The sequence below is a fragment of the Myodes glareolus genome, chromosome 15, assembly GCF_982192425.1.
Source record: "Myodes glareolus chromosome 15, mMyoGla1.1, whole genome shotgun sequence".
Classification (NCBI taxonomy): Eukaryota; Metazoa; Chordata; class Mammalia; order Rodentia; family Cricetidae; genus Myodes; species Myodes glareolus.
Window position 1 is genome coordinate 23,267,179 of NC_142040.1, and position 27,076 is coordinate 23,294,254.

At 46.2% G+C, this 27,076-nt stretch overlaps 1 protein-coding gene and 1 pseudogene across 1 annotated transcript in view; one reads left to right on the forward strand and one right to left on the reverse strand.

Moving 5' to 3' along the window:
- Window positions 1-682: 682 nt before the first annotated feature.
- The window catches only part of Sv2c (synaptic vesicle glycoprotein 2C), a 195,194-nt gene continuing 168,800 nt past the window's right edge, over window positions 683-27,076 (reverse strand). The window contains exons 11-13 of the mRNA XM_087896799.1: window positions 25,476-25,679; window positions 24,868-25,027; window positions 683-8,798 (exon numbers count right to left, since the gene is read on the reverse strand). Coding sequence (XP_087752925.1) covers window positions 8,615-8,798; window positions 24,868-25,027; window positions 25,476-25,679 — 548 coding nt within the window. The 3' untranslated portion in view covers window positions 683-8,614. The remainder of the gene's footprint in view (window positions 8,799-24,867; window positions 25,028-25,475; window positions 25,680-27,076) is intronic.
- LOC148119651 (large ribosomal subunit protein uL24 pseudogene) lies at window positions 4,531-4,968 on the forward strand (annotated as a pseudogene).

Here is a 27,076-nt window from a genome sequence, read left to right on the forward strand (position 1 = left end):
GATCCCTGGAGTGTAGCCTTCCAAACTCAGCAAGACCCAAGATTAAAGAAGAACAAGGGGAAACATGGGTCTTCTTTAAAAACCAGTAAAAAGTCTTCTTTGGGGGAAACATTAATATGAAGCTTTGTAGTCTTTGCTTCTGCCTCTAATTTGAACACAGTCAAATATAGCTTCTCTCCCCTCATTGTTCTCAGATGAATGTTCTAGCAGTCAATATCAATTAATTGGAGGCGATGGGCACATAGAAATCTGTTAACTGTTCTTGCTTTAGGGTAAAATAACACAAGCATCTGTCTCACCACCACTACCCCCCAATCCCCCAAGCATTTTCTTCACAGTGGCCCTAGGTAACCATTGGAAAGTATTTCTGTAAAATCAGCAACACAACGGTACCCATGGAACCAGCCTACAAATGCAAGTAAAACTGGCCCGCGCCAGAGGGACTGGCTTTCTCTAGGTCCAAAGACATAAAAATGTGTTTCATATGTGTTCTTTTGTTTTGCTCCTTCCCCCTCCCTAGGACAGGGTCTCTCAATGTGGCCCAGGTTGTCCTCAAACTCACAACCCTCTTCCTTCAGCCTCTTGACAGCTGAGATCACAAGCTTGTCCCATCACGGACAGCAAAAGATGCTTGTGCCTTGGTGGTTGTTTGTCTGGAAGGGAAGGCAGCCACACAGCAATATTTATTTGAATATAATGGAGCAAAAAATGCTCTTTTATTCATCTGATGTACATTAAATATCTTCGTAGCTGTTACATGAACGATAGCTATCTGGCATATAAATGTATACACACTTTCACATGTGATAGGTTTACGCTGTACACGAGCCATCCCACACGGAGCATGCCCTTTCACAAGGATACACACATGGCTGTCTTGGGACATTTGTGAAAATACACTTGGCCCAACCTTTTGGCAATCGGAAACGAGACACAGAGGAGCATACCAGAAAGATGAGTTCACGGCCAGGATCAGCTGAACTCGAGAAGGGGAACTCCGGAAACCCGAAATGGGGGTTACTGAGGATCACACATGCAGCACATTATACAGTACAACAAGGGGGACTGGATCAAACAGCGGGACAGCAGACACAGCTCCGGAAATAGAAAAGAGAAAGACTACAAAGCCAAAACACCCACATACCCTGACCAAGGACAGGACCACTGCCAGGAGTTCATTGCCAAAAGCAGGGTGGAGTTGTAGGCTGAGCAGGCAACCTAAGTGGAAGCGTGCCTGGAAGGACCTCTTCTGGGGATTCCCTTTTCAGACACCGATAAAGAGCTCACAGTCCATTCAGTGTGCTCCTGGGTCAGGCAGAGAATATGCAACCACATATGGGAATGCGCACTTAGCAGCTGACTTTCTAGAAGGAACACCAGCCAGAGGCCCGTGGGTTCTTTGCATGGCTGGTCCTAATCTGAGCCAATATGGATGTGGAAGGACACCTTTGAGAACTAGCATGAGTACTTGCTAAATCTTTCCTTCCCTTGGACTCATGGGTAATGGAAGCCCAAGGGCCTGGGTCTGTACCTTGGGAGGCCCAACCTCCCCCTCCCCCACCTCCCGACCTCTGTGAACCCAGGGCCCTGTGCAGGCTAGCAAAGCACACTCCTGCTGAGTTACAGGAAGCCTGGTATTCTTCAGGGCTTCAGACAGTGATATGCTGGTAAATCTTTACCAGTGCCTGGGGTTTATTGTAGGGGTAGGAGGAGTCTGACCTAAAGCATTTGTTACTTTCCTTGCTGTAAATGTGGATGAACTCAGTATAATGTCATTGACCCTGTCATCAAGAATATACATCCAATAGGACATCGTTACATAGTACTTCCATAATAGAGGTATAGAGGTATACTAGGCATATATTACCCCAAGGGCATGGCTAATAGAAAAATGTAGCAAAATAAGTAGAAAGTGATGAGTTTTTAAACATATATTGCTTTAAAATATAACTGATTTAATTGTATTTAACTTTTAATGATGGCTATATTTCTCGATTGGCTTTCTTAAAATTTCTGAAGCTTAAACAACTGACTCCAAAGAACTGGATTGAGCCTGTTCCCAGTCTTGGCTGGATTTAGACGTCACTGCCCCTTATGTCCTGGCTGGCCAGTCCTTCTCAGAGCGCCTGGAAGCAGCGGCTTAGGGCTCTATGTTCTTGCTGCCAAGGAAGGTTTTTAGCTTGGCATAAAAACTTACCTGAGTCTGAACCAAAGGCTGAAAGCTGTTGTCTCTTTTTAGTTCTGGATGCTCTTGGTTCCAGGGGGCATGCAAATATGGTAGGGAGGGTAGAGGACGGGCAACCTTTGTAGTTTAAGCACCGGACCTCCAGTACTGAGTTGGGATTTTTCACAGAATGCCATGCTCCTGGAGAGGAATGCTCCTTTTGGAAGCCAAGGGATGTCTTCTGGCACTCTGGTTCTATGCTGATCTTATTAGGGTGTTGGACTAGGAGGACCTTTCCACGGACCCAGGGAGCACCATTATCACTACACTCCCCCCCCCCCACCCGTCCCAGGTTCTCCATCCTCTGTATTCCAGAAAGGTAAGGACATGCCCATTCCTGAGTCCTGGGGCTTTGGGAAAGCTTACCCTCACCTTTGGATGTTGCTAGAGTCAAGAGGGGACAAGAAGAAGGAAGAAGAATGGTGAATGAAAGAATGAAAGTGAATATGAGCTGCCCAGAGGACAGAGAGGTGAGGAGAAAAGGCACCCATGGCTCTCAGAGGACCAGTGACTACTCTCTCTCTTTGCCCTGCCTATTTGAAGGCTCTAGAACCCCCAAGATCCTTTGCAGCTTCAAAACACTCGGCAACAACCCCACACTCAGTTTCAAACTGTAGCCTATAATCTCCATGGCCTCCTGTGGTCACAACCTGCTTTCTGCTGAGGCTAGAGAAGGGGAAAGTCGCTTTCCCTTTCGGATGCCCCCAAGACTGTGTGACTCAGTCACGAATCTCTAACACCAGAAAGGAAACACCTCCTGGGAGGGTTGGAGCAGAGTCCAGAGATCAGCAGCCAGCTGCCAGGACTTGCTGAGGCCCTGGAGAGAGAGCCCTAGCTTGTGCAGAGGGGAACACACTTACTTCCTAGCTCCCTGGAATGAACTGTTGTAGAGACGTGAACAGCTCTAGAAAGGCAGGGACCACCTTCGCTGTCAGCTCTCTTCTTTATACGATAGCTTAGTGCAATTTCCCATTGAGACCCTGTGAAGAAACACATGCATGAACGTGTCTTGTGTTCCCAGGACTGCTTAGTACTCCCTCCCCCAAGACCGGCTAAAGAAGAAGCTTTTCCTCTGTCACGTCACCCTGGCACTGCATAGTTCTTGTACTACCTTCTGTAGGTTATAACTTGTTTAAAAGTTAGAGACAGAAGTCATTGACAGAGAGGCCTAACACGAAATGTGAGAAGATAAGAGATTGTCTTGTCGTTCATTCTTCTGGCTCTCCCTGTTCTCAAAGAAATACTGCAGAGGGCTAAGTATCGGCACACAGCCCAGTGCCTGAACACCTAGCACAATGATAAGCCAGTACTTAGCCAATACAGTCATGAAAGGAGAGACAGGCCCATCTACCCAACTCTCTTCTCTCCCAGATCCACCCACTTCAGTCAATGACCTAAACAGACCCACAGGCTCAAACTGCTGGGACAGCTAAACCGCACCTGGGAGCCGAGAAAGTGGAAGGAAGCCCTGGCAATGGCTTGTCTATGGTTGGGGAGAGGTTGTTGACAGGGGTGTGGTCAATAGTGAAAGCAACGGCGCAGTCCACAGAGAATTGCCAGCTTCCTGACACAGGGAAAGGACACGCAATGCATCGAAGACCCTGACCCCTTCCTCCTGTCAGATTACAGGAGACATTTCAGCTAAAATAGACACTTTGCTCAACAGGCGAAGAATGTGAAGGAACACACAGGTCACTTCAGGGCACTCTACTGTGTAGATGTGTTTTTGCTGTCTCTGCATGACATTTTTAGGGGGTGAGGGGTGGTTGGTAACTAGCCTAAGTTTGGCACAATATGGGATTTAAAAGAAACCTGATATACAGCCACTAGGCCCCAAACAATAGGTCAGTTGTCTTCAATTCCAGGTGAAGGTCAAATCCAGACATTCCTGGCTTCGGGGCCCTTTGTATATGAACAAATAAGGCATCTTGATGAAGAAATAGGTAAAAAGCCTGTTTGATATAAGATAGAAGCAAACTGGAGAATATCATATTCTGTTTTGGCTGGCAGAAGACATCAGCAAGTATTCTCACGGAATGCTCTGGAAATGATCCTGGAGTTTAGAATGTCTCCCAGGTGCACTAATCTCATTGCTAGAACTCTAGTGACGGAACACTGGACTCTCCCGGCCACCACTACACCTCCCACTGCCTCTCCCTTGATGCCCAGAGATATTCTGAAAACAAATGAGTTTTTGGTGCAAACTTGAGCTCTATTGGTGAGATTTAGAAAGGAGTGTCCAAGAACCGGAAGTCGCGTATAGACCTCTTTCCTCTTGCGGCCATCGCTGGATCGCAGCCGCCAAAATGAAGTTCAATCCCTTTGTGACTTCTGACCGGAGCAAGAACCGCAAACGGTATTTCAATGCACCTTCTCACATTCAGAGGAAGATCATGTCTTCCTCCCTTTCCAAAGAGCTGAGACAGAAGTACAATGTTCGATCGATGCCCATTCGGAAGGATGACGAAGTTCAGGTTGTCCGGGAACACTACAAAGGCCAGCAGATTGGCAAAGTAGTCCAAGTGTACAGGAAGAAATACGTCATCTACATTGAACGGGTGCAGCGAGAAAAGGCTAATGGCACAACTGTCCACGTGGGCATCCACCCCAGCAAGGTGGTGATCACCAGGCTAAAGCTGGACAAAGACCGCAAGAAGATCCTGGAAAGGAAAGCCAAGTCTCGACAAGTAGGAAAGGAGAAGGGCAAATACAAGGAAGAAACAATAGAGAAGATGCAGGAGTAGGGGCGTCTCATACAGTTTTCATTAAAAACTGCTTGAGAAAAGAGAAAAAAAAAATAAAGGAGTGTCCATCTATCAATTCATGTCAAGCCATTGAGAAACATTGTTGCTGATGGCCTAGATCCATTTAAGGTAATTTCAAGAAAACAGTGAAGTAGATGGATGGGGCTGGAGGATACAGCCTTTGTGGGTCTCCCTCCATCAAGTTGTTTTCTAACTGTAGTGTGTCTTCTGGGGTTGTCCATTCCCTGGGTGGATAGCAATGGCAGTTCCAGTGGCACTGAGACGAGATACACTTCAAATTCCTAGGTGTGGGCTACATAGACAACATGGAAACTGTTCTAGCCTGTGATATGAGGTCTTCCCACACCAACTCCTGCTCTCCTTATAGACCTGGTTATTGTCTCATTTTCAGAATGTTGCTAAGGTAGGCTTCCCATCGGTAGAAGACGAGTAAGATGAAGCTATTCTCATTTTCATCCCATAGTATCTTGGAGAATAAAATAGTCATCCTTTTTCTCTACAGATGGGGGAACTGAGGACCCATATGTCTAGTGACTTAATTCTTGACCTTTTGGATACGATCATATGGATTCTCTTCAGAAAGATCTCTGCCCCCATTGATATTGTGTCTTGGGTTAGTACCCAGGAGTGAGATGGATCAGGAAGCAGGACTGAGTGTGAGCCTTGAGACCCAGTATGTAGAGTGGAGCATCTTAGAGAAGTCACTGTGCCGAGCAGCTGATTCGCTATTGATTGTTTCGCTTTCTTTCATATTGAGAGGATTCGGTGATAGTAAAACTGGGGAACACTCTGAACTGATTCTGAAGAGCAATGGGGGAAATCTTAGAAATGGAGTTCCAAATACAGGTACATGTGGGGCTGTTCTATTTCATTTTTGAATCAGCTTTCAGTTTCCTTTTGCTGTGTATGAAATGGGAAGGCAGATGTCTGCCTTGGTGCCACATAACACTCATACAACGGGGGCTTCTGTTGACTCTCATGATTATATCTTAAGCTCTAATTAAAACCAAACAAGCCGCACCACATACTTGGGAAGAAACGAGGACGTTGTCATGGGCAATAGAGGTGATGCACAGTGAAAGGCTGAGAAAGAAAACATGGGAGGTGGGAAAGGTGGTGGTGACCAAGAAGGTTTGTGACCACGGATTGTCCAGGAGATTAGAAGAGATCCCTCTTGGGCCACCTGGGAAGCTTGGGGTAGATGGACAAGACTAGTTCTGAAGGAGATGATGGCAGATGGTCTTAACAAAGCAGGGCTCCGCTGAGTTATCTCATGCTAACCCAAACCAGCATCCAGATAAAATTCTGCATGACCGTGTCTTGCAGTTTGGAATGTACTTGATGTAGTTAGACTATAAGACAGAGAATAGAGACAATTTGATTATGCAGTAAGTTCACTACCACTCAAGAGTAGAGAGAACAATGCCTTTGTATATGTCAGTTTTTCCTTTGTGTGGGAAGAGAAGAGATTCATATTTTACTTTCGTAGCATTGTCTTTACAGGCTACATTCATCCAAAAGATCTGCTCTGGGTCCCAAAAATGCCCCCTCCCCGCGCCTTTTTAAAAGAAGACAAATCACGGGTAACTAGGAGGGGGGATCGAACCCACATAGACAACGAATAATTTGAAAAATACTTTCTGAGATTTTTAAAATATGTATTTGTTTCCCAGGGATGGAAAAGGAAACAGAAGTGAGTTCTGTTCTGGTCCCTGCTTTGTGGGTGTCTTTCAAAGCAGTCATGCCTAATCTTAAAGGTTTTCCTTTTTCCGGCACCTTTGCAGATTTTGTTCTGATATCCTTGGTGTCCTGGCTCCGTGTATCTAAATTATCTCCAGGGAACTACTCTCTGAGACTTCCCATCTTAACTATAGGCTGCTCCCTCCAGCAAGCCAGACTTACTTACTGGGGGACAGTGGATTAATGGCTTATGTTAATCAAAGAGCTTTTCACAGAATTTGAGCTCCAGGAGGGATCAGGGAATGCGGTAGGGGAGGGGAGACAGGGGGCCCCTCCAGGGAGCAGGGCCATCTTTGAACAGAATGATTAGTGGGAACAAAAATTTCTTCTTTTCTGGAAGCCCCAGGGCTGTGGTCATGCAGGAATAGCAGGAAAGAAGCAACAAGGATCACCCTCCAACAAGACAGAGGGAGTTAAAGAGAGAAGGCCATCTAAATATGGGACGTATACTGGGTTCGCATCGACAAGGAGCCTTCAGATTTCAAAGATGGATGAAAGAACGGGCTTGGGGGAGGGGCAGTCAGTGAGAGACCAGAAGGTCATTTAGCTGACAGCTGGCTCGTGGGAATGTCCCGCTGACCTGTCCTTCCACGCTCATGAAGATTCCAGAGGTAAACAGACAGACATCCATCAGAAGATGCTATCCAGGGAACTACTCTCTGAGACTTCCCATCTTAACCCTAGGCTGTCCCCCTCCACCAAGCCAGACTTACTCGCTGGGGACAGTGGATTAATGGCTTATGCTAATCAAAGAGGGTTGCTTGGGAGAGAAGGGGAAACCCAGAGACAAGGCTGGGCTCCGACAAGGCTGGGTGCCCATAGCCCGGGGAAAGCTGGAGGGACAGGGCCTGCTGTGGAGATGGGGTTAAACAGTGACCGTGGACAGATAGACGACCAAGGGAGGGGGGATGGTTTTGACTCTCAAGAAACAGTACCGAGAGAAATACCCTTTGGCATTTCCAAATGGCTTTGGTTGTGACTTTCTTGCCAGTTTCTAATTTCTACTGCCAATCACTGGACCAGAGACGAGAGAAGTGTCACAGAATTGAAGAGGCAGATGTGACTTTTTAAGAAGTGGCTTTCTTTCCCTGCATCTGCTTTCTGGCCAATTCCGGGGCAGCTTGGGAAGGAATGCAAAGAGGGGCAGAGGATCTCTGATCTTCAAACACTGAGATCCACCTGCCAAGTCCCAGATGCGGTGGCGGCTGCAGCCCTCACATGTATCAGGGCTCCCCATCTAAAATCTGGTTTCTGCAGCTCAAGCAGGCTTTTGTTGCCATCTGAAGTCAGACTTTAAATTTTTCTTGTTAGAAGAGTCACCTTGATTGTCCTGCCTGAAAGAGCCCCACTCAGGCATGCTTGGTGTCACACAATGTTTTTGAAACACCCTGCTGTAACAGCTAGAGTGTCTGGGTGTTCTTTTTTTCTAAGTAAACAGGAAATATCATTCTGTATGGAAAAAAAAAAAAAGGAAAAAGAAATCCCTTTCCTCAGCACAAACTCAATTATGCCAGCTTAAACTTCCTGCTAATGACATGTCAGGGGCAGGGTCTATTTCTTAGGCCAGCACAGGCTTTTTAGCTTCTCAGTGTCAGTGGTCAGAATCCCCAGGAAAGCCTGGCTGACTGGGACATTTTAGGAACACTTCCACGGGACACGGGGAGGCAGGAGTGTCACAGTTAGGGAAAGATAACAATGCCTGGAAAAAAAATAAAACAGTGCAAAGTCACATTGGAGGGGCAAGACGATACGCACGCAGCTACTCTTTACGTCAACAGCAAAAGTTTGTATTCTACTCGGCCGCCTTTCTACACACAAAACCCCTGCAGCCTTGAGTCAGGCAGGAGGGCCGGCCCATGGTGGGACGAGATGGTTTTTGGCTCCTTCACATCAGAACCTGGGTTCGCGTGTCGGGCAGGCGCAAGCCCACGAGTCCGCCACACACAAGCACGGTGGAAGCCAGCAGGATGGGGATGGCTTTGGTAATGCTGACCAAGGAGCCGAATATTAGGTTTCCCAGGACCGCCGCCGCTTTACAGAGCGCATTCAAGAAGCCGAAGCCCGTGGCTCTGCAAGAGAAAGAAACACAGAGGACAAGGTTGAGAAAATGACACGCTGGAGTCCGGCGTTAGACCCTCACGACCCGTGCAGTCATTTTCAGCGGTCTTTTAAGTAGATTGTGGGGCATGTCAGTGGTGCAGGTAATTAAAATGCTCGTTAGCCAATGTGGAGGCCGAGAAGCCAGCTGTAGGGGGTGTGTCCAGTTTCCTGTGGACCTTCTTCCTGCTCTCCGGACTCTTACTCTGGAAAGGAATTAAAAAGATCGGTCTTGGCCCAGGGAGAGTTGGAAGGAAGGTTCTACTAAAGTAAAAGTCAACATCACTCTACATCCTCTCAGGATAGAAGCCATCTCGCCTCTGCCCAGTTCCGGACACCTCCTGTGTCCAGGGCAAAGGGAGTAAGACTGGGTGATCTAGCAAGCCCTCAACTCAACCCTCACCCCATCCCCACCCCCACCCCACCCCCGTTTTTCGAGACGAAGTTTCTCTATGTAGCATTTGGAGCCTGTTCTGGAACTCATTCTGTAGACCAGGCTGGCCTTGAACTCACAGAGATCCACCTGCCTCTGCCCCCCAAGTGCTGGGATTAAAGGTGTGCGCCACCATAGCCTGGCAAGTTCTCATCTCTTTACAAAAGTGACTTGTTATTTTGTTTTATTAAGTGTCCATAATTTCAGTGATAACCTGTATTTAGAAGATTTTTCAAATTTTGTCCCAGAATGAAACACAATGATATGGCAATGGGTTTCTTTAGACTTATTTTTTTTTTCATTTTCGTCCTATTAGATATCTAAGTGAATATTCTAGATTTTATTTTTTTATACTCATTTATCTTTCATTCATTCACCTAGTGTGTATGTTCACGTGTGTTAAGATGAGCAGGGCAGGCTTACCATGAAGTACATGTGGCCATCAGAGACCCTGTGGGAATCACTTAGCGTTGAACCTGTAATCCTCCTGTCTCAGCCTCCTGAGAATTGGGATTATAAGTATTTGCTGCCAGGTCAGTATAATGAGCTAGAATTTTTAAACAATTAAGTCAACTGAATTTTCAGGGATAATGGAGGTGTGTTCTCCTCTCTGAGGTGAACTGCCAGACTTTCATCCCTAATGTTGATAGCAGGAAGATAGCAAAGACTGTCTGAGCATCCCTAATGTGGCACGGCTGGGATCCTAACTGTTTCATAGAAGAGTCTGGAATATTGTGTAGACATTCCTAGTTGAACACCTTTCATCCAGAAGTTTGAAATCCCAAGTGCCTTCCAATCTGAAAACTATGAGCACTCTGGCTTTCCCATGAGTCGACTCCACGGTAAGCTAATGTGGCATCACCTCTGGCTGGGAGACAGCTCAGTGCGTGTGCGAGCAGAAACCCCCAGAGCTCATGTACCAGCAGCAAGGCTTAGCATGTCTGTAGCTCCAGTGTTGGGAGGGGCATGGGGGGCAGGGAAAGGAAGGCAGATGCTAGGAACTCTCTGGTCAGCTTAGCCAAAATGGTGAGCTTCTGGTTCAGTAATAGACCCTGTGTCCAAAAGTCAAAAATAAATAAGGAAAGAAAGAAAGCAGGGGAGTAATGAGGAAAGATGACACCCAATGTTCTCCATGTGTCTATGCACTTGAACATGACACACGCACATCCCCTACATCTCTCTCTCTCCCTCCCTCCCTCCCTCCTCCTCTCTCCCTCTCTCTCTCTCTCTCTCTCTCTCTCTCTCACACACACACACACACACACACACACACACACACTCATATTTTCATCAGAATTCTCTGTGGAGACAGATCTAAAGAAATGCCTACAGAGATTGTTGTGGGCCTAAAGATCTTGTCTGGTTTTTGTTAGCATTTAAGACACTCAGGCACATAAGGTTTTCCCTCTTCTCTCTTCTCATCTTGTTTCTTCCCATCCCCCACCTTTTCTCAATTCTTTCCCCCCTTTCTCCCTCTGGGAATTGAACCCAGTGCCTCAGACCCACTAAGCCAGTCCTATCAATCACTTAGCTCCACCTTCACTCCCGACATATAAACTCTTTGGAATACAAAAACTTCATCTATTTAGTATTCATGTATTGGGTGGTTTTCTGTGTCCTAGGCAGGAAACTTGAATTCTGCTCGTGATTTTGTCTCCCACTGACTTTATGAGAGCACGTGAGCTGCCCTCTGACGTTCTACCAGTTCCTTGTGTTTTGGCCTCTCACTGAGGGCTGGCAGGGATTAGAAGCAGACTAAACGTACAGCAATTTTAAAATGCTTTTTCTTTTAACCCACAGAGGAAGCTGAACCTTGTGTGCTGCAGAATGAAGTGGTTAGTATATACGGTGTGTCTGTGACTGATTTGTCAGTTTGTAGGTGTGGGGTTTCCTTTGACAACCACTCACCATAGCACATACAGTCATGAGACTTTCTTCACTGTGTTTTCAGAACCTGAAAAGTGGATTGCAGCTCCTATGCAGCCTGTCACTTGCTCCTCCACTGAAAAGGAACCCATATCCCTAATCCCTTCACCCCTGAGCTCAGGAGCCCAGACTGGGTGCTAAGACACTTTATCAATGAGTTTGCTGGCTCACACACATCTAAAAAGGAGCAGCAAGCAGCAAAAACAAGCCCAAAATAAGTAGAGAGAACTCCAACATGCTCAATGCCCCCCAGCCCCCCGACCTAAAGTACAGGTGTAGAGAGAGCAAGGGTTTCCCGTCTTTTCTCACCCAGCCGACACCCAAAGGGAAAGAGGGATATGGTTTGCTGCCTCTCTGCTAACTCCACCCTCTGCATGCCTCTCAGCCAGACCTTGTTCTCAGTCATTGCTTAGAAACATCTTTAACACATCAGTCCTTATCCTATACAAACATGGTCCCCTCAGAAGCCAGGTCCCCAATTCTATCCAGGTGCCTCGATGGACTAGCATTAACTAACATCATCTTTAGTGGATGCTCACCATCAACACTGGACTCACTCTGGGTGTTGGTTCTCCTACAGGGATTGACAAACATGATGACATTTGCCACACAATATGACAGCACTCAGAAGAATAGTTCTATTGCCCTAAAAATCTGAGTGCCACCTGTTCATCCTGCTCCCTCCCAAGCCCCGGCTCGCCTTGGTCCTGGTTTGACAAACTGTCATGAACTGTCACATTCATCTTCTGGTGTTCAGATAAAGCACATCCTGCCGGGGAAAACAGCTAGAATGTGTGTGTCTCTGATAAGAAAAAGGAAAACATTCCCCTGCCATGATGAAGTCTTGGACCCCAACGCTTCAGAATGACTCATGTAGGATTTACGTCTAGAGTAGAGGAACCATATGTCACCAAGCCATGACCCTCTGCTGTGACCCAGAACAGAATATAAAATGCGGAGGGCTGTCCCCTCACATCACTGTAACGGGAGCTGGGAACAGGATGACTTTGGGAGATGTCTGGGAGGCAGGGGTGACTTCGGCATTGGGAGCATCTGGTACCCAAGGATTCTAATGGAGATGATCAAATCCTTATTTCCTAGCCATCTCCATCTTCGTTTCAAGCCGAGGCAGTGCTTCAGGAGAAAATTCAGTGTCAGCATTCAAGAAATCGTGTCTGCCCTTCTCCGAGAGCATAAATTATTCCTTCAGATATCTGCAGCTGGAGAGTGGGATGCTTGATGCATCCGAGGCCCAGCTGTGTTAGGAAAACCGTCCCCAAAGCAAGTCTTCCTAGGGGCTCTCTGCTTTCTCTGCAGGACAGCTTCCCCTCATTTCATCTCTGCTTTTCCCTAAAGCGAGGGCATTGCTTCTGCCTGGCATCTCACACTTGCGACGTCCCTCGAGGGCGAAGGACTTGGAGCTCAGGGAGCTCCACTTGACTTCTTAGCAGCAGATTGGGTCCCATATTCTTTCTCAAACCAAGACGTTTTTCTGCCTCCTCTGACCCAGCAGTCATCAAAAGAGGTGAGAGAACACACAGTCTCTCTCTCTCTCTCTCTCTCTCTCTCTCAGCCCTGCCCTCTGCACTTCTCTCTTGCCAGATTTTGTTCCCTTTTACTGCTTACACACATCTTTAACACATAAATCTTTCCCCTATGCTAACCACATTTCCCATTCTATCCAGGTGCTCTCCCCCAAGGAGAAACGTGGCTGCTTCTTTGGAGGGTTTCACCATTTAGTGGGTTCTAGTTTATCTACATTGTTTTATGATTCATTTAGCTAAACTTTATTGTATTATTTTATAATGTAAGGACACTTGGATGCAACAAGGAAGCCAGGAGAGCGTGTCTAAACCTTTGGAACTAGAGTTAAGGCCATTGTAAACTATGTGTTGGGCCCTCTGAATCAAAGCCGGGTCCTCTGGAAGAGCAGCTGGTGCTCTTACTGCTGAGCCATCTCTTCAGCCCCATTCTATGTTTTAATGGAGATTGTGAAGAGATAACCGCAGGCTCCATTGTGGATGGAGGGGGACTAGCACTGTCTTAACTAACAGTCAGTTCCTTTCTTTGTACTTTGGTGCAGAGGGCTGCTTATGTTTCAGATGAAAGGAAGGCAGTGAAGAACTGCAGGACTTCGGGCCATGTCTAACATGCTTCAGATACCATGATTAGCCCTGGCTTTAACATGTTAAATACCCACCCCACCTACTGATGAAATTATCAGGGAAAAAGTAATTGATGCACTCCGCCAAGGTCTGGAATGGTGGAGTACAGTCTCTGTTCACAGATGTCACCGGCTAAAAGGGAAAGGGAAGCCTTCTAGGCTGAGCTTCTGGAAGGAGCTTTTTCCTGCTGACCCAGGGAAATGATCCATAGACGTTATAAAAAGAATATTCAAGACTCAGCATGGGGCATCTGGGAAAGTACAGGCTGTGCTTAAATCAAGGCTACATTTCGATGTAAACATTCATCTGGAAACGGGTTATTTAAAACACACAAGGATTTCATTTGTCTCAGAAACAATACTGTGAACAAGGGCTAGTTTCCCAGGTCAATGCCAGAGCTATTTTGACACGGAACCTGTTCGATTTCACAAACTATAATGCTAACTGGCCTAAACACTCTTGAGTATTTGTTAAGCAAATTCATCTTAAGTGCGCGCGCGCGCACACACACACACACACACACACACACACACACACTCCTATGTATATATTCTCCTATGCACTTATTTATATTAATTAATTATCACTCATTAAGTATTTTAAATTTCATTTGTCTATGCACAAGGCTAGTCTTGAACTCTCCTTCTTGCTGCTCCCATCTTTGAGCGCTGAGATCACAGGTGTGCACCATCATGCCAGGTATCAAGCAAGTGAGCATCTCTCACATGGCCAAGCGCTGTCCTGTGTGGCACTGACCCCAGAGCTGAAGGCTCTCTTTTTGCTGAAGCTGGTGAGGACAGATGGTGACAACACACACACCATGTGCAAATGATGAAAAATGCCACGAGCATGAGGGCCCGGGCAGATGGTGAGGAATGTCTGACTCTGGGTGGGTGCAGACGGGGGAGCCGTTCTGGAGGAGATGCATGAGAACAAGGCCAGCCTCGCTGGGACAGGTGGAGATCTTCTGGTGAAAGACAATGTGAGGACAGGGGACGCTCTTTCTCACACCCCTCATTTACTTTATCTCATGGTGCCTACTCAGTCCACCTTACCACACCCCCAAAGACTTCTTTAATGCCAAATGGGCTATCTCGCTCCAGCCCTAAGCTCCCATTTCCTGCCTTCGTACACAGCTGTTGCCAACCTATGGTTAGGATGGCCGACTGACTGAGCTAAGGTATGTGGTCAGGTCCGAACTCTCCACTCCCTGATACCACTCAAACTTGAGTGCACTTCGGAGCTTTTCAAACAACCATGCCACCAGGATGTGGCGGCCCCTGCCTATAAGCCCAGCACAAGGGAAGCAGAGGCAGGGGCACTGCAAGATTAGGGCAGCCTAGGCTACACAACAAATGCAGGACCAGCCTGAGCTACATAAGTGATTTCCTGCAGAAATCAAAACAGAAACAAAACAAAACACAACCACAGTGACAAAGGCTACAATCACAGGGGTTCTGATTTTATTGCTCTCTTGGGATTTAGGCACTGGTATTTTTCTAAGTTCTATGACCACAAGGTGTGTCCAGGACTGAGAACATTGTTACTTTCCCAGGGATGTTTACATTTGAAAACTGACTTGGATGTACTGTTAAACAATCAAGGAAACTAACTACACACGTCGTCCCTCCCCTCCACCAACAAATCATTTTTCCTCTCCGAATCCCTTTTGCCCTGTTTCCAGCCATACAAATTATCACAGACAAAGCTTTTATACAACTGATCTTTCTTTTTAAAAGTCACTGTTATGAGGTTTTGTCTCACGTTGTTTGTGTTTGAATGTCGCACGTCACCATCATTTCTCTCTCTGTGCCTTTGGCTAGTGAGGCTTTCAAATGTGGGGCAACACCCGTGGTCTTGCAGCTAACACTCTCAAATACACAACAGACTTTGTGTTTGCTGGGGAGTGCCAGGCAGTACAGAGCTGCCAGGAAAAGCGCTGAGGATGCTGCTTAGCGAAGACTGGGAGCTCTATGAGGTGGGTGAGAGGGGAGAGGTGGCTGAGAACTGAAGGAAAGGGCTCCTCCTAGCTTGTGTAGTCTGTGCTACAATGTATTGTGATCACCCCCACCAGAACCTTCCAACCTTCACTCAGTTTTGTTTGTTTGTTTTGTTTTGCTTGAGACAGGGTCTCTTTCTCTACAGCCAGGCTATTCTGCAGCAAACCTGCCCCAGCTTCAGAGATTGAGGACTCCAAGCCATGAACCACTGCACTGGCTCGTGTTTGCCATTCAGCCTGATTTCCACATATCATGACTAGCTTGTTCTACCAAGCACGGACAGTTTCTCCCTAATTCAGTGTCTGCTCTCTTCTCGCTCCCCAGGGTTGCTTTCTTGAGGCGTCTGCCTACACACTGACTGCTCTCTCACTCTGCCCGCAGCAACCCTGGGCATTTCACAATACGGAGTTAGCTCTGCTAGGCCAGCTGCATCTGGAGAGGGCTGCACAGTCCTTGCAGCTGCTCACTGTCAACCCTTCTCAAAGGCACGAGGACGCCTATGTGATACTTGGAGAATGAGCAATTTCCTGAATGCTTCCAAGTATGCTTGAAGTAGATTTTTGAAGCATCCAAATTGGGTAATTTTGGACCTTTCAATGGGTATTAGCTGGATGATGTTTGTGTATTGATGTCTTGTTTCTTGCAGAGAAAATAATCAGTCTATATTCTCAAGTCAGAAGGCTAGGTTCAGTGGCTTATTCTTTGTTTCTGTATGAGTGGCGGGGATTAAACCCAGACTCTGGTCCATGTGAGTCAGGGACTCTACTGCTGAACTACATACTTGTCCTTCCTTCCACTGCTTTCTGATATTTTATGGAGAATATTTGACTTACTGAGATGGGTCACATCTTGCTGAATGAGGCTACATGTCAGCCTGAAGCCCCCTCAACCTGTTTTCCTCACTCCTCAGGTGGAAAAGAAAGTTTCCCATACGCCGTGGGCTGAACAGACTTCCCAGGCTCAAGGTGGCTGCCCATCTCCTCCCAAAGTCCCTCCCCCCTCAAGAGGCTTCCTGTTGCTTGCACCTGCCGAAATAAAATATTACCACGAAACCTAGGTAATAATGAGAGCCTTTGTGTCTTATCACTGGATCCGATAAGCCTGGCTAGAAAGTGTGGGCATGGGCCAGGGGGAGGAAGAACAGAATGATCAAGAATTCTGGGCAGCAAATGGAAGTTCACCTGAGGTCAAGAGCCATTCATGCTGCTGTGCAGCCCAGCAACCCACGGATTTCTGGTTTGTTTTGTTTTGCTTTGGATTGAGGGTTTTGTGGTTGTTGCTGCCGCTGTTGTTCTGATCACTAAATCATCCAGACTGACCTTGAACTCACTCTGTAGCCTCGTCAGTTCTCAGCTTTCAACCTCCGATCTCAGTCTTCCAAGGGCTGGGACTACAGGCATGTGCCACCCAACCCTGCTGACTCCAGGAAAGCTTCCTGCACACAGACCCCAGACCTGTGCCTTTGAGACCTGTCCCTCCTGAGAAGGCAGGGACCTATGCCTGTCACCTGGCCTGAAATGGCACTTCTGGATATGGCATCTGGGGTCGAGACTAAGCTACCCTGGACAAGTTGCTTTCATGTCTGGGTCTCATTCCCTCCCCTGAGAATGAGTTAAGAAGAACTAATCTTGTAGAACACTGGGTAAAGGTAACATGTGAAATATCAGCCCAGCACCTCATTTGTTGTCCAGTTCACAGATGAGAAAAACAAGGCTCTGGAAGGCAACACGGCTTGCCCCTGTTGTCCAGCTGATTTCTAACAAAACCTGCACCTGGGTTTTGAACATCGTTCTTTCCTCCACATGTAGTGGTAGTTTGAAAGAAAATGGCTCCTAAAGGGAGTGGCACTATTCAGAGGTGTGGTCTTGTTGGAGGAAGTGTGTCATTGTGGAGGCGAGCTTTGTGGTTTTATGTATGCTCAAGATACTGCCCAGTGACTCAGACCACTTCCTGTTGCCTGCCCGATGTAGGATTCTCAGCTGCCTCTCCAGCACCATGTCTGCCGGGACGCTGCCTTGTTTTTCATCATGAAGGCAATGGACCGAAACCTCCGAACTCTAAGAAAGCCTTCACAATGGAATGTTTGCCTTTATAAGAGCTGCTGTGGTCATGGTGTCTCTTCACAGCAACAGCAACCCTAAGACAGAGTTGGTACCAGGACCAGGGTATTGCTGGGATGGAGCCGACCTTACTTTTGTTTGAAGGTATATGAATCTTGGGACCATGAAATAGAAAAGCAGTTGAATGCTTTAAGTACTGCTTAATAGGCCATCCTAGTAGGAATATGGAATGTCAATGACGCGGAGTGTGATTTGAACTGTGGGGGCGTGGCTCAAGAGGCTTCAGAGGAGAAGAATGTTAATATGTGGCCTAGAGATCATTCTTGTGATACCTCGGTGAAGAATGTGGCTGCCTTTGTCTCTGTCTGAAGAGTTTGCCTCAGGCTAACGTGAAGTGTTTTGGATTAATTTTATTGGCAGAGGAAATCTCAAAACAGCCTAGTAAGACTCTGTTGTGTGGTTATTAGTGTTAACTCTAGTTAAGATATATAATGAAAAGGAGCAAGAAAATGTAAAATTTGAGGAGCACCAGAAAGTGGAATGAAGCTAAGTCCTGTGTTCAAGGAGATAAACAGATTAAGTAATGGAATAAGGGGCTGGAGAGATGGCTCAGAGGTTAAGAGCACTGGTTGCTTTCCAGAAGTCCTGAGTTCAATTTCCAGCAACCACTTGGTGGTTCACAACCATCTGTAATGAGATCTGATGCCCTTTTCTGGAGTGAAGGCATTCATGCAGGCAGAACACTGTATATGGAATAAATAAATAAATAAATAGATGTTAAAAAAAAAGAAATGGAATAAAGGGAGTGGTGACCTCAGGGCAAGATCCTACCCAGCTAAATTTCCAACTTGTGAAAAGGAATTAAGGAAAATCTTAGAGCCAAGCGTGGTGGTGTATGCCTTTAATCCCAGCACTTAGAAGGCACAGACTGGCAGATCTCTGAGTCTGAGGTCACCCTGGTCTACAGAGCAAGTCCCAAAAGAGGCAAGCTTAGACAATGAAGGAAATCTTCAGAAACAGAAAGCTGGTGAAGATCTAATTGGAAGATCTGTGAGTTCAAGGCCAGCCTGGTCTACAGAGCGAGTTTCTGGACAGCCGAGCTCAAGCAGTGAAGAAAACGATGGAAAACACAAAGCAGGTGAAGATGTAATTGGGCAAGGGAGCCACGCTCCATCTTCAGCAGGCATGAGAACTTGGCACCTTCGACCATGTGGTTTGGACTTGGGAGTAAAAGATATAAGAAAGGGACTATGGAATTTACCTCTGTGATTAAGGAAAGCTGCTGAGGCCAGGCATGTGTCAGGGGTGTCCCTGAATGGAGGCCTAGGGAGGCCATGCTCCCCACCATAAGGATAATGGCTAAACCTCTGAACTGTAAGCAAACCTTCCCAATTAAATGTTTTCATTATAAGAGTCGCCGTGGTCACGGTGTCTCTCCACAGCAATAGAAATCCTAACTAAGACACGGCCGGTGCAGTAGTGGGAGCAGGAAAAGGTCCCCAGCAGGCAATGCTGTGTGAGGGAGGAAGCTGACAACCACGCATGCAGAGATGAAGGACTACAATGGCCTCAGTAGAACAGGGACACTGAGGGGTCAGTGGAGAAAGCCCACAAGATGGGTTTAAGTGACTTACTTCAGACCCGAGGAAGCTTGGCCTCAGGCTTGGAGGAATCACTATAGTCTATTCCCAGGTAAATTTTACAAAGCTTATTTCCTTCTCTTTTTGTATGAGTTTTTTGTTTGTTTGTTTATTTTCTGAGACACCGTCTACTTAACCTAGGCTGGCCTTGAACTTGAGCTCCTCCCCCCACTTGGACTTCTTAGCTCTGGTATATGGACCACTTAAGATGTGTATGCCATTCATTCAGCAAATGAGGAAGACAAAGTCCTATTCCCAAGAAACCAATTCTTTCGTTAGTGTCAGATAGTAAACAGTAAACTAATGTCCCATTGTCATGTGCTCAATGGTGTGGTTCACTAAGGAATAGCACAGCATTTAAAGGTATTTCAGCAGAAGTCAGTGGGCAGCAAAGACTGCAGTAGGTGCATCATTCAGAAGCTGGCATGGGGAAGGATGGGTTTTCATTGGCGATGTGAGCAGGGCTTAAGACATGCAGCTGATTGGAAAGAATGCCCTGCCCTCAGCACAATGGTCAGTCAGGCATCTCCTGAGTCCAGCAGACTCAAACAAGTGACATGGTACTCTTGGCATGACTCCAGGTCCTAGAGCACACATGCTCGATGAGCTTATAAGCCGGTGGTTGTGCTGTTACTACATCATGGTGTCTGTGGCCCTTTCATGCCAGGACTTGTTCAATACCCGGAGCAGAGAGAAGCACCCTCCCCAGGGCTCAAGAAGCGGCTCGATGGCTACTTCCCTCATTTGCTTCTCATTCATCCTGTTTCCACGCAGCGGGATCTGCTGGCACTACGCTGTGGTAGTGAGACTGTGGGAAGGCAGTGTGTGCTCCCATCCCCTCAAGCTCCCCTTCTTTTTTTTCAGAGACAGGTTTTCCTGCATAGCTCAGGCTGGCCTGGAGTTTGTATGCAGCCCATAGCCTAAAATTTGCAATCCCAACCCTCTTGCCTCAGTTTCCCTTATGCTGGGATTATAGACACAGGCCACCATGCTCAGCTCTCCCGTAGTATGTTTAACTGCCAGAGACAGAAAGAATCTGACTTGTCTGGTCAATGCCAAAATGTAAACGTGTAGAAAATGCAAACAGATATAGGGAGACGATATGGCACACAGAGAAAAGTCAACCAGGAATACGTAAGTTGGTTAGGTAGCTCAAAGAGTCCTTCATATCAAATCTAATAAACAAACAAACAAATAAATAAATAAATAAATAAGAGGCCATTATAGACCAGCAGAGGATGGGGTGACAGAGAGAATGCTGCAGTAGAAAGACCCACTGAGGCACAGGCTGCCTGAATGGTCTCCCTACAGGCACCCATGTCAGTAAGGATCAGGGTTACCAGTTGGCTGTGGGAAGGAAATGAAAATGCCTGTCTGAACTGGAACAGTCCTGAGCGGAGGGAGTTAGGGGTTTAACTCTGGTCAGTGGTTTGCGTTAGCTCACTGAGATAGAGAAAAATCACCCACAGACCTGGGTGACAGCAGCAACCAACAGTACTAGCAGAGGTTAACAGGTGTGAGCTGCCAGGGTTTTTCTTTCAAGCCTTTTCTGGGGTCATAGCTGAACCGTGCACACGTGAGAGTGCAGGAAGGAGGAGGCTGGGAAAAGGCAGGGACCCCTGCAGGAAGGATCTGTCTGTACTCTGAAGATAGGCCAGCTCAGGGACTGTGTGAACCCGGATGACGTCACCTCCCCCGGTGTGGTTCCTGGCCTGAGCTCCAGGGAGGGAAAGGCTGGAAGGATTAGGAAGTGTGAGCAGAAGAACTCTGCCATGACCAGCCACATGGTGGCAGCAGAAAGCCACTGACTAGATGAAAGACTTGCTGACCAAAAAAAAAAAAGGGGGCCAGAGCCACACATGGCTACACTTAGGACTTGAAAGAAGTTCACAGTTTTGACAAGAAGAGGGATTAAAAAGAGAAGGTTGGATGGAGACATTGAACTGTGGATATGTCCAGTTCAGCCCCTTCTCTAGCTGATCCCTTCTCCTCATACCCTCGGGGCCTTGCCACCTGTGCCAAGAAAGCTCTCTTCCAAAGTACCTACTCAAATGTCACCTTACAGGATCCACATCTCCTTGGAGCCTGCTATTGCAACTACAGCCTTCCTCCATCCCATCACCCTCTAGGCCCCTGGGTAGTTTTGTTTTTCTCTATAGCACTCAGCACCAGCTGATACACTATGTCTACTTTACTTATCTAGTAGTTTATTGATTGCTTTTTCCCAACCAGAGTGTAGGCTCCATCAAGCCTAGGCTTGCTGTCTGACCACTACTGGACCCCGGTGACTGAAACCACTCTGGTTCATGATATGCATCCCCTAAGTGTCTTCTGGATCAATTTGTCAGTGGCTCTATCCCCAGTTGAGGTATCTTTTTGCTTCCCACATATAAATTCAAATGCCCATTGGACAGCTCCATGAAGCCATGGCAATTCAACTTCCTCTAAAGGGAACTCATTATCTCCCTGACCCCAGTCGGAATGCTCTGCTCCTCCAGAGTGTCTCTGCTTCAACACGGTGCAACCATCCGGTCAGCTGTGCGAGCAGAAACAGGAGCCTCCCTTTGACAACCTCTTTCCCTCATTCCAATGTATAACCAATTATGCAGTTTTCTTATTTTTTTCCTGAGTATCGATCAAAATGTAGGATTCTGACTTCTCCTTTTTCTCATCTACATTTTTTTTTTTTTTAGATTACATCTTCCTCTTTGGAGTGCAATGCAAGTAAGATTCCTGCCTCCTCTCTCATTAGCATGAACTCCCAACTCATGCTTGATTTTTGTCTTTCTCTCTATAAGCCCCCCCTTATTGTCCTCATGGCATGATCAATGGGTTGACTTCTATGACTGAGTTTCTGCTGAATTTTGCTAGCTCCCTTCCTTGCTGTGGGATAATCCTCCTGTACACTGTGAATATATATATACTACTCTCATTGGCTACTAAAAAGCTGACAAGCTGGCAGCCAGGCAAAAAGTATAGGTGGGACAGCCAGACTGAGAATGTTGGGAGGAAGAAGTGCAGAGTCAGAAGAGTCGCCAGCCAGATGGAGAACAAGTCAGACACACAAAATGGGATAGAGGTGAAAGCCATGAGCCTCGGGGCAGCACATAGATTAATGGAAATGGGTTAAGTTGTAAGAGCTAGTTAGTAACAAGCCTGAGCTAAGGGCCGAGCATTTATAACTTGTATTAAGTCTCTGAGTCAGTTATTTGGGAAGTAGCTGCCGGTTCATTGAGAGCGGCTGCAGGACAGGAAAACTCTGCCTACACAGCCTTCCAGGGCTTTCCAGGTGGCATTTCTTAGACTACCTTGCTCTTCCCAACTTCTTCAAGTCCAAGTTCAGACACTACTCTTCAGAGAAACCCTCCCTGACACAGCAACCACCACGTCCTTTCCTCCCAGTGACCCAACCAGACCACACTGTAACTGCATACACAGGTAACTGTGCATGTAACTGACAAGCGCCTGTCCTCCACAGAGAGGAAATGCCATACAGGGCTTACCCAGTTCTTGGACATCCAATCCCTTCCTGCCCTCTTCTGTCCTGGAGGACCAAGTGAGCACACACAGCAAGCTCACCTTCTCTTTACTTGGTCTTTCACCGTTCCAACAACACAATCGGGGCAGGCTGGTCACAGGAAAGGTCTGCCCGACTCTTGAGTTTTTCTTTTTTCCTTTTAAAACCAGTGCCACTCCCCAAGAGAATGCTCATCACTTATCCTCCTATGAATTATATGGTCAGTCGATTTATTCTAGAATTCTGTCAAACTCAGACAATGCAAAACAAACGGGAGGGAGTCTCTTACCGCCTTGCTTTAACACAGAGGGCATGATTTAAAATGTAGCAGTTAATGCCCAATTTTGTGGGTCCAGTTTTCAAAATGAGATGCTGATGAAGGAAAACTCAGTGTATTCACTACACCGAGAGTGAACATAGGTTGGCTGGGTCAAGGGGATGCTGTATGCAGATTCTCAATGCCTAAGAACATGATAGCGAGTTTATTAAGAATATGAATAACAGTGTTCTTGTGTTTTGGATATTCTATAGAAAGTTGGGCATGTGGGTACCAATACAGGTGTTATAAGCCAGGAAAAGATGTAAAGATGCTCCTTAGGAATAAATATGTGAGTCTGCCTTGTACAGGATAAGCCTAGGGGTGGTTAATAAGTGGAGAGAATGAAGTCAGAGGGATGACATAAGATCAGTCACGAATCAAGACTGCCAATGTCTCAGTGTAGTTTTTTTGAGGGGAGGGATCCCTTTCTATTCAAAAGCTGCAGAATATTTCAGTGCAGAGGACTTTCAGGGCGACAAAACATGGGAATTTTGCATGAAATAAAAGATGTCATAGGGCATTATTTCAGCTTATGCAGGATGGAAAAACAGGACTTCTAAGCTTTTAATATAGTTAAACTCCTGAGGTTCTACCCAGCCCTCTCTGATATGATGCCTAAAGTATCCATGTCTATTGGGGATTGGATGAGTAATATTCCAGTAGAAACCTTCTTTTAAAAAAAGGTGTGGGGGAATGTTGGAGAGATATCTCAGTGGTTAAGGGCCCTGGCTGTTCTTCCAGAGGATCTGGGTTCAATTCCCAGCACCCACATGACAGCTCACACTGTCTGTAACTCCAGTTCCAGGGGATCTGTCATGCTCACACATACATACAAACAGGCAAAACACCAATGCAGATATAAATAAATCTTTTAAAAGGGCATGCGCCTGTGTGTGTGTGTGTGTGTGTGTGTGTGTGTGTGTGTGTGTGTGTATGTACAAATATGAGTAAGCTACAGTACACTGTGGAGTCAGGGGACAACCTCAGATGGTGTTACACCCTCTTCCCACTTTGTCTGAAAAAGAATATCTAGGTTGCTCCCTGCAGCATGTACCAGGCTGGCCAGCCTGCGAATTTCTGGGGATCCTCCCATTTTTGCCTCCCATCTCAAGCACAGGGATTTCAGATGGGTGTTACTGTGCTTAGATTTATTTATGTGGGTTTTAGGTCTTCACACTCGGCATGACAAGTGCTTTACCCATTGAATCACCTCTCTAACCTCCTTCTTATAATTATCAATATATTAGGCTTTCTTCCAACAGACTAAAAACATCAAGAGACACCTTCTACCTCTTTATAGTTGCTAGCACAGGTACCTCCAAATCTAAGGCAATGACCTTCACAGGACTGATAAGTACCCAAAATGAAGGCCAAGACAGGCTATTAAACTCTAATGTTTACTGTGACATTACAGCTCAATGTTATTGTTAGCCAACATGTTAAATCATGGACAGAATTACATTTCTGTAATGTCCTATTAACTCCTGCTAGGAATCTTTTTTAAAAATACAAGTTCATAAGCTAGGTATTTTGTGGATTTTCACTGCCTTGTGAGTGACAGTTTGCTTATCTCTGTAATGACCTTTTGATGTAGGATTCCCCTCTATACACTATGAATATGTTTTGTTACCATTGGTTAATAAAGAAGCTACTTTGGCCTATGACAGGGCAGAATATAGCAAGGTGGGAAATCCAAGCAGAGATAGAGGAGGAAAGAAGGCTGAGTCAGAGAGACATTGTGTAACTGCTGAAGGAGAAGGGTGCCAAGAACTTTACTGGTAGGCCACAGTCACATGATGATACACAGATTAATAGAGACGGGCTAATTTAAGATGTAAGAGCTAGTCAGGAATATGCCTACACCACTGGCCAATCAGTGTTGTAATTAACATAGTTTCTGTGTGATTATTTGGGTCTGGGCAGCCAGGAAACCACGCACATTCTCCGCTTACGACCTTTCAGTGGTCCCGCGCCAGCCTACCTCCGGTCTGTGGGATAGAGTTCCACAGTGACCACGTCGAGGGAATTCCACGCTGAGATGGTCAGCCCATTGTACAGACACAGCATGCCTATCATCATTGATTCACTGGTGCCAAACCACAGGAAGAAGCAGCTGATCCCCGAGAGCACCATGGAGCCACCTGCCAACAGAGGACAAAGTATTTCCTGTCATCCCAGTAGAGCGAGGACCTGTTGGTCTTGGAGTGCTCTTAAGCAGACAGTTCCATGGGGAAGCTGTAGACTGGGCTCAATAGGACTTAAGTTCAAGGGTATCCACCTGTTTGAAAGGCAGTCTAAACACCTTTTGAATGTGACATTTACCAAAGGCCATCATTCCTTACTCATCTACTTAAGTGGGAAAATATACACTAGTTACACATAATGAGCGTTTCAGTCTGTAACTCATGGGGATTGCTCATATGAAATGTAATTAGACACATTTTTTTACTACAGTTCATTCCTAACGACAAAGGTCTAAGAGATTTCTTACGGACATGCATTCTACAGGGACAGGGAACAAGGTAGGACACAGGTTTTCTCTAGATCACAGGGGCAGCTCTTTTTATTCCCAGGACTATATGCACACACCTAGCATTGTTAAACGCCCAATTCTGTCCATCAGCAGAGCGGACACTATATTGCCTGGCAACACTGCCAACGTCCCAAGAAAGTTGACAAAATAAATCCAGTAGGCGCTATAGTCATCGTCGAAAGTAATCTGGCATCCCGTCTTGTTGTGAAGAAACGAGCAGTTTTGAAACTCGCTGTCGATGAACTTATATGGCTCAAAATCTGTAGAAGCAACAACAAATAAAATCCATCAAGCTCTTGCCAGGCGCAAGTGACAGATCTGGGCGGCAGCAGAAGGCCCACTGAGAGTTCAGCATAGAATCACAGTACTGCTGGCTCCTTGACCATCCCATGGCTGAGTGAGGCTGGCTTCACTTTTTCTGCCTCCTTGCTGGAGCATGAGAGCTAGTCTGGGACCTCACATTACAAAGTAGCAGCGTGAAGCTTTCCCTTTGCTGGATAAGGGACTGAATTAACTAAAGTTTCCAGTTATCTCGATTCCCTGTGTTTGGCCTTTGCCAACCATATTAGTGCTTACACCTTTGCAATATTACTTTACATTTACCATGTTACAGAAAGACCAACGTCTTTAATAGTAATAAGTCCTATATAATATGATTATGAAACAATTTATCTTCAATTATACATAGGCTGACCTCATCACTGTCATTTTTAGGATCTCTGAGGCACACAGAAGGAATAGGACCCTCCTTGAATCCTTGAAGCTGCGTTTATAATTTAAGGTCTACATAAGATAAATTCACAGAAGAATGAAGGTCAGTCTCCAGTGAAGGTCACCAGAAGCCCTTCTTTGCATCTTATTGTTGTTATTGTTGAACTTATCTCTTCAAGAAGGATGTTACATGTTGCTAGGTTCTGCTAAGAGAGCTCAGGGCAAAACCATCACCTTCCTTGCATATCAGTTTACCCTCTGCTCACTCAAAACAGCTGGTCTTCTGGGGTCAAATGGGTTAGAAGACAACACTCGGCCTTATTCTTATTGGAGAGGGGCAGAATTGGCTCTTGACTGAGCGCCAAAAGGCAGGACTGCTCACAGGGCAGACATTCATTCATCTTCCTGCAGTGCTGGGATGTGATTCTAGACAAATATATAGGAAAGGGAAAGAAAGCATGGACACTACAGTCACATAGACCAGGGCTCCAAGGTTAGTTGTAACTAAGGTTACTAGGTCATTTACTGTGACCAAATCACTTAGCTTTTCTAAGCCTCAGGTATTGTGAAAACCGTCTGAGATTGTGAGTGTCTGATGACCTAGACGGGAATGTCCACTTCCTTTATTTTTCTGGGAAGTTTCTGAAACTCCATTTCACACTTGGGGCTAAAGCATTCTAAGTTACTGAGCACAACCACACACTGCTACCTCTGTGAACTGGAGAGTTAGACAGGTTTACTTAAGCAAGAACCAGATTGTGAAATCAAGATTATCAAAACAAGTAAACCCACAGGTCAATTCTTTTCTTTAAGAATTAATTATTCCCCCAGGGGCTATTTACTTAGTCAGCTTTGAAGGTAGTTTCTATATTAAATCAAAGAAAGCTAAACAATACCAGCTTGCTTTTGATTCAACCTGATATGGGAAAATCGTTCATTCACACTT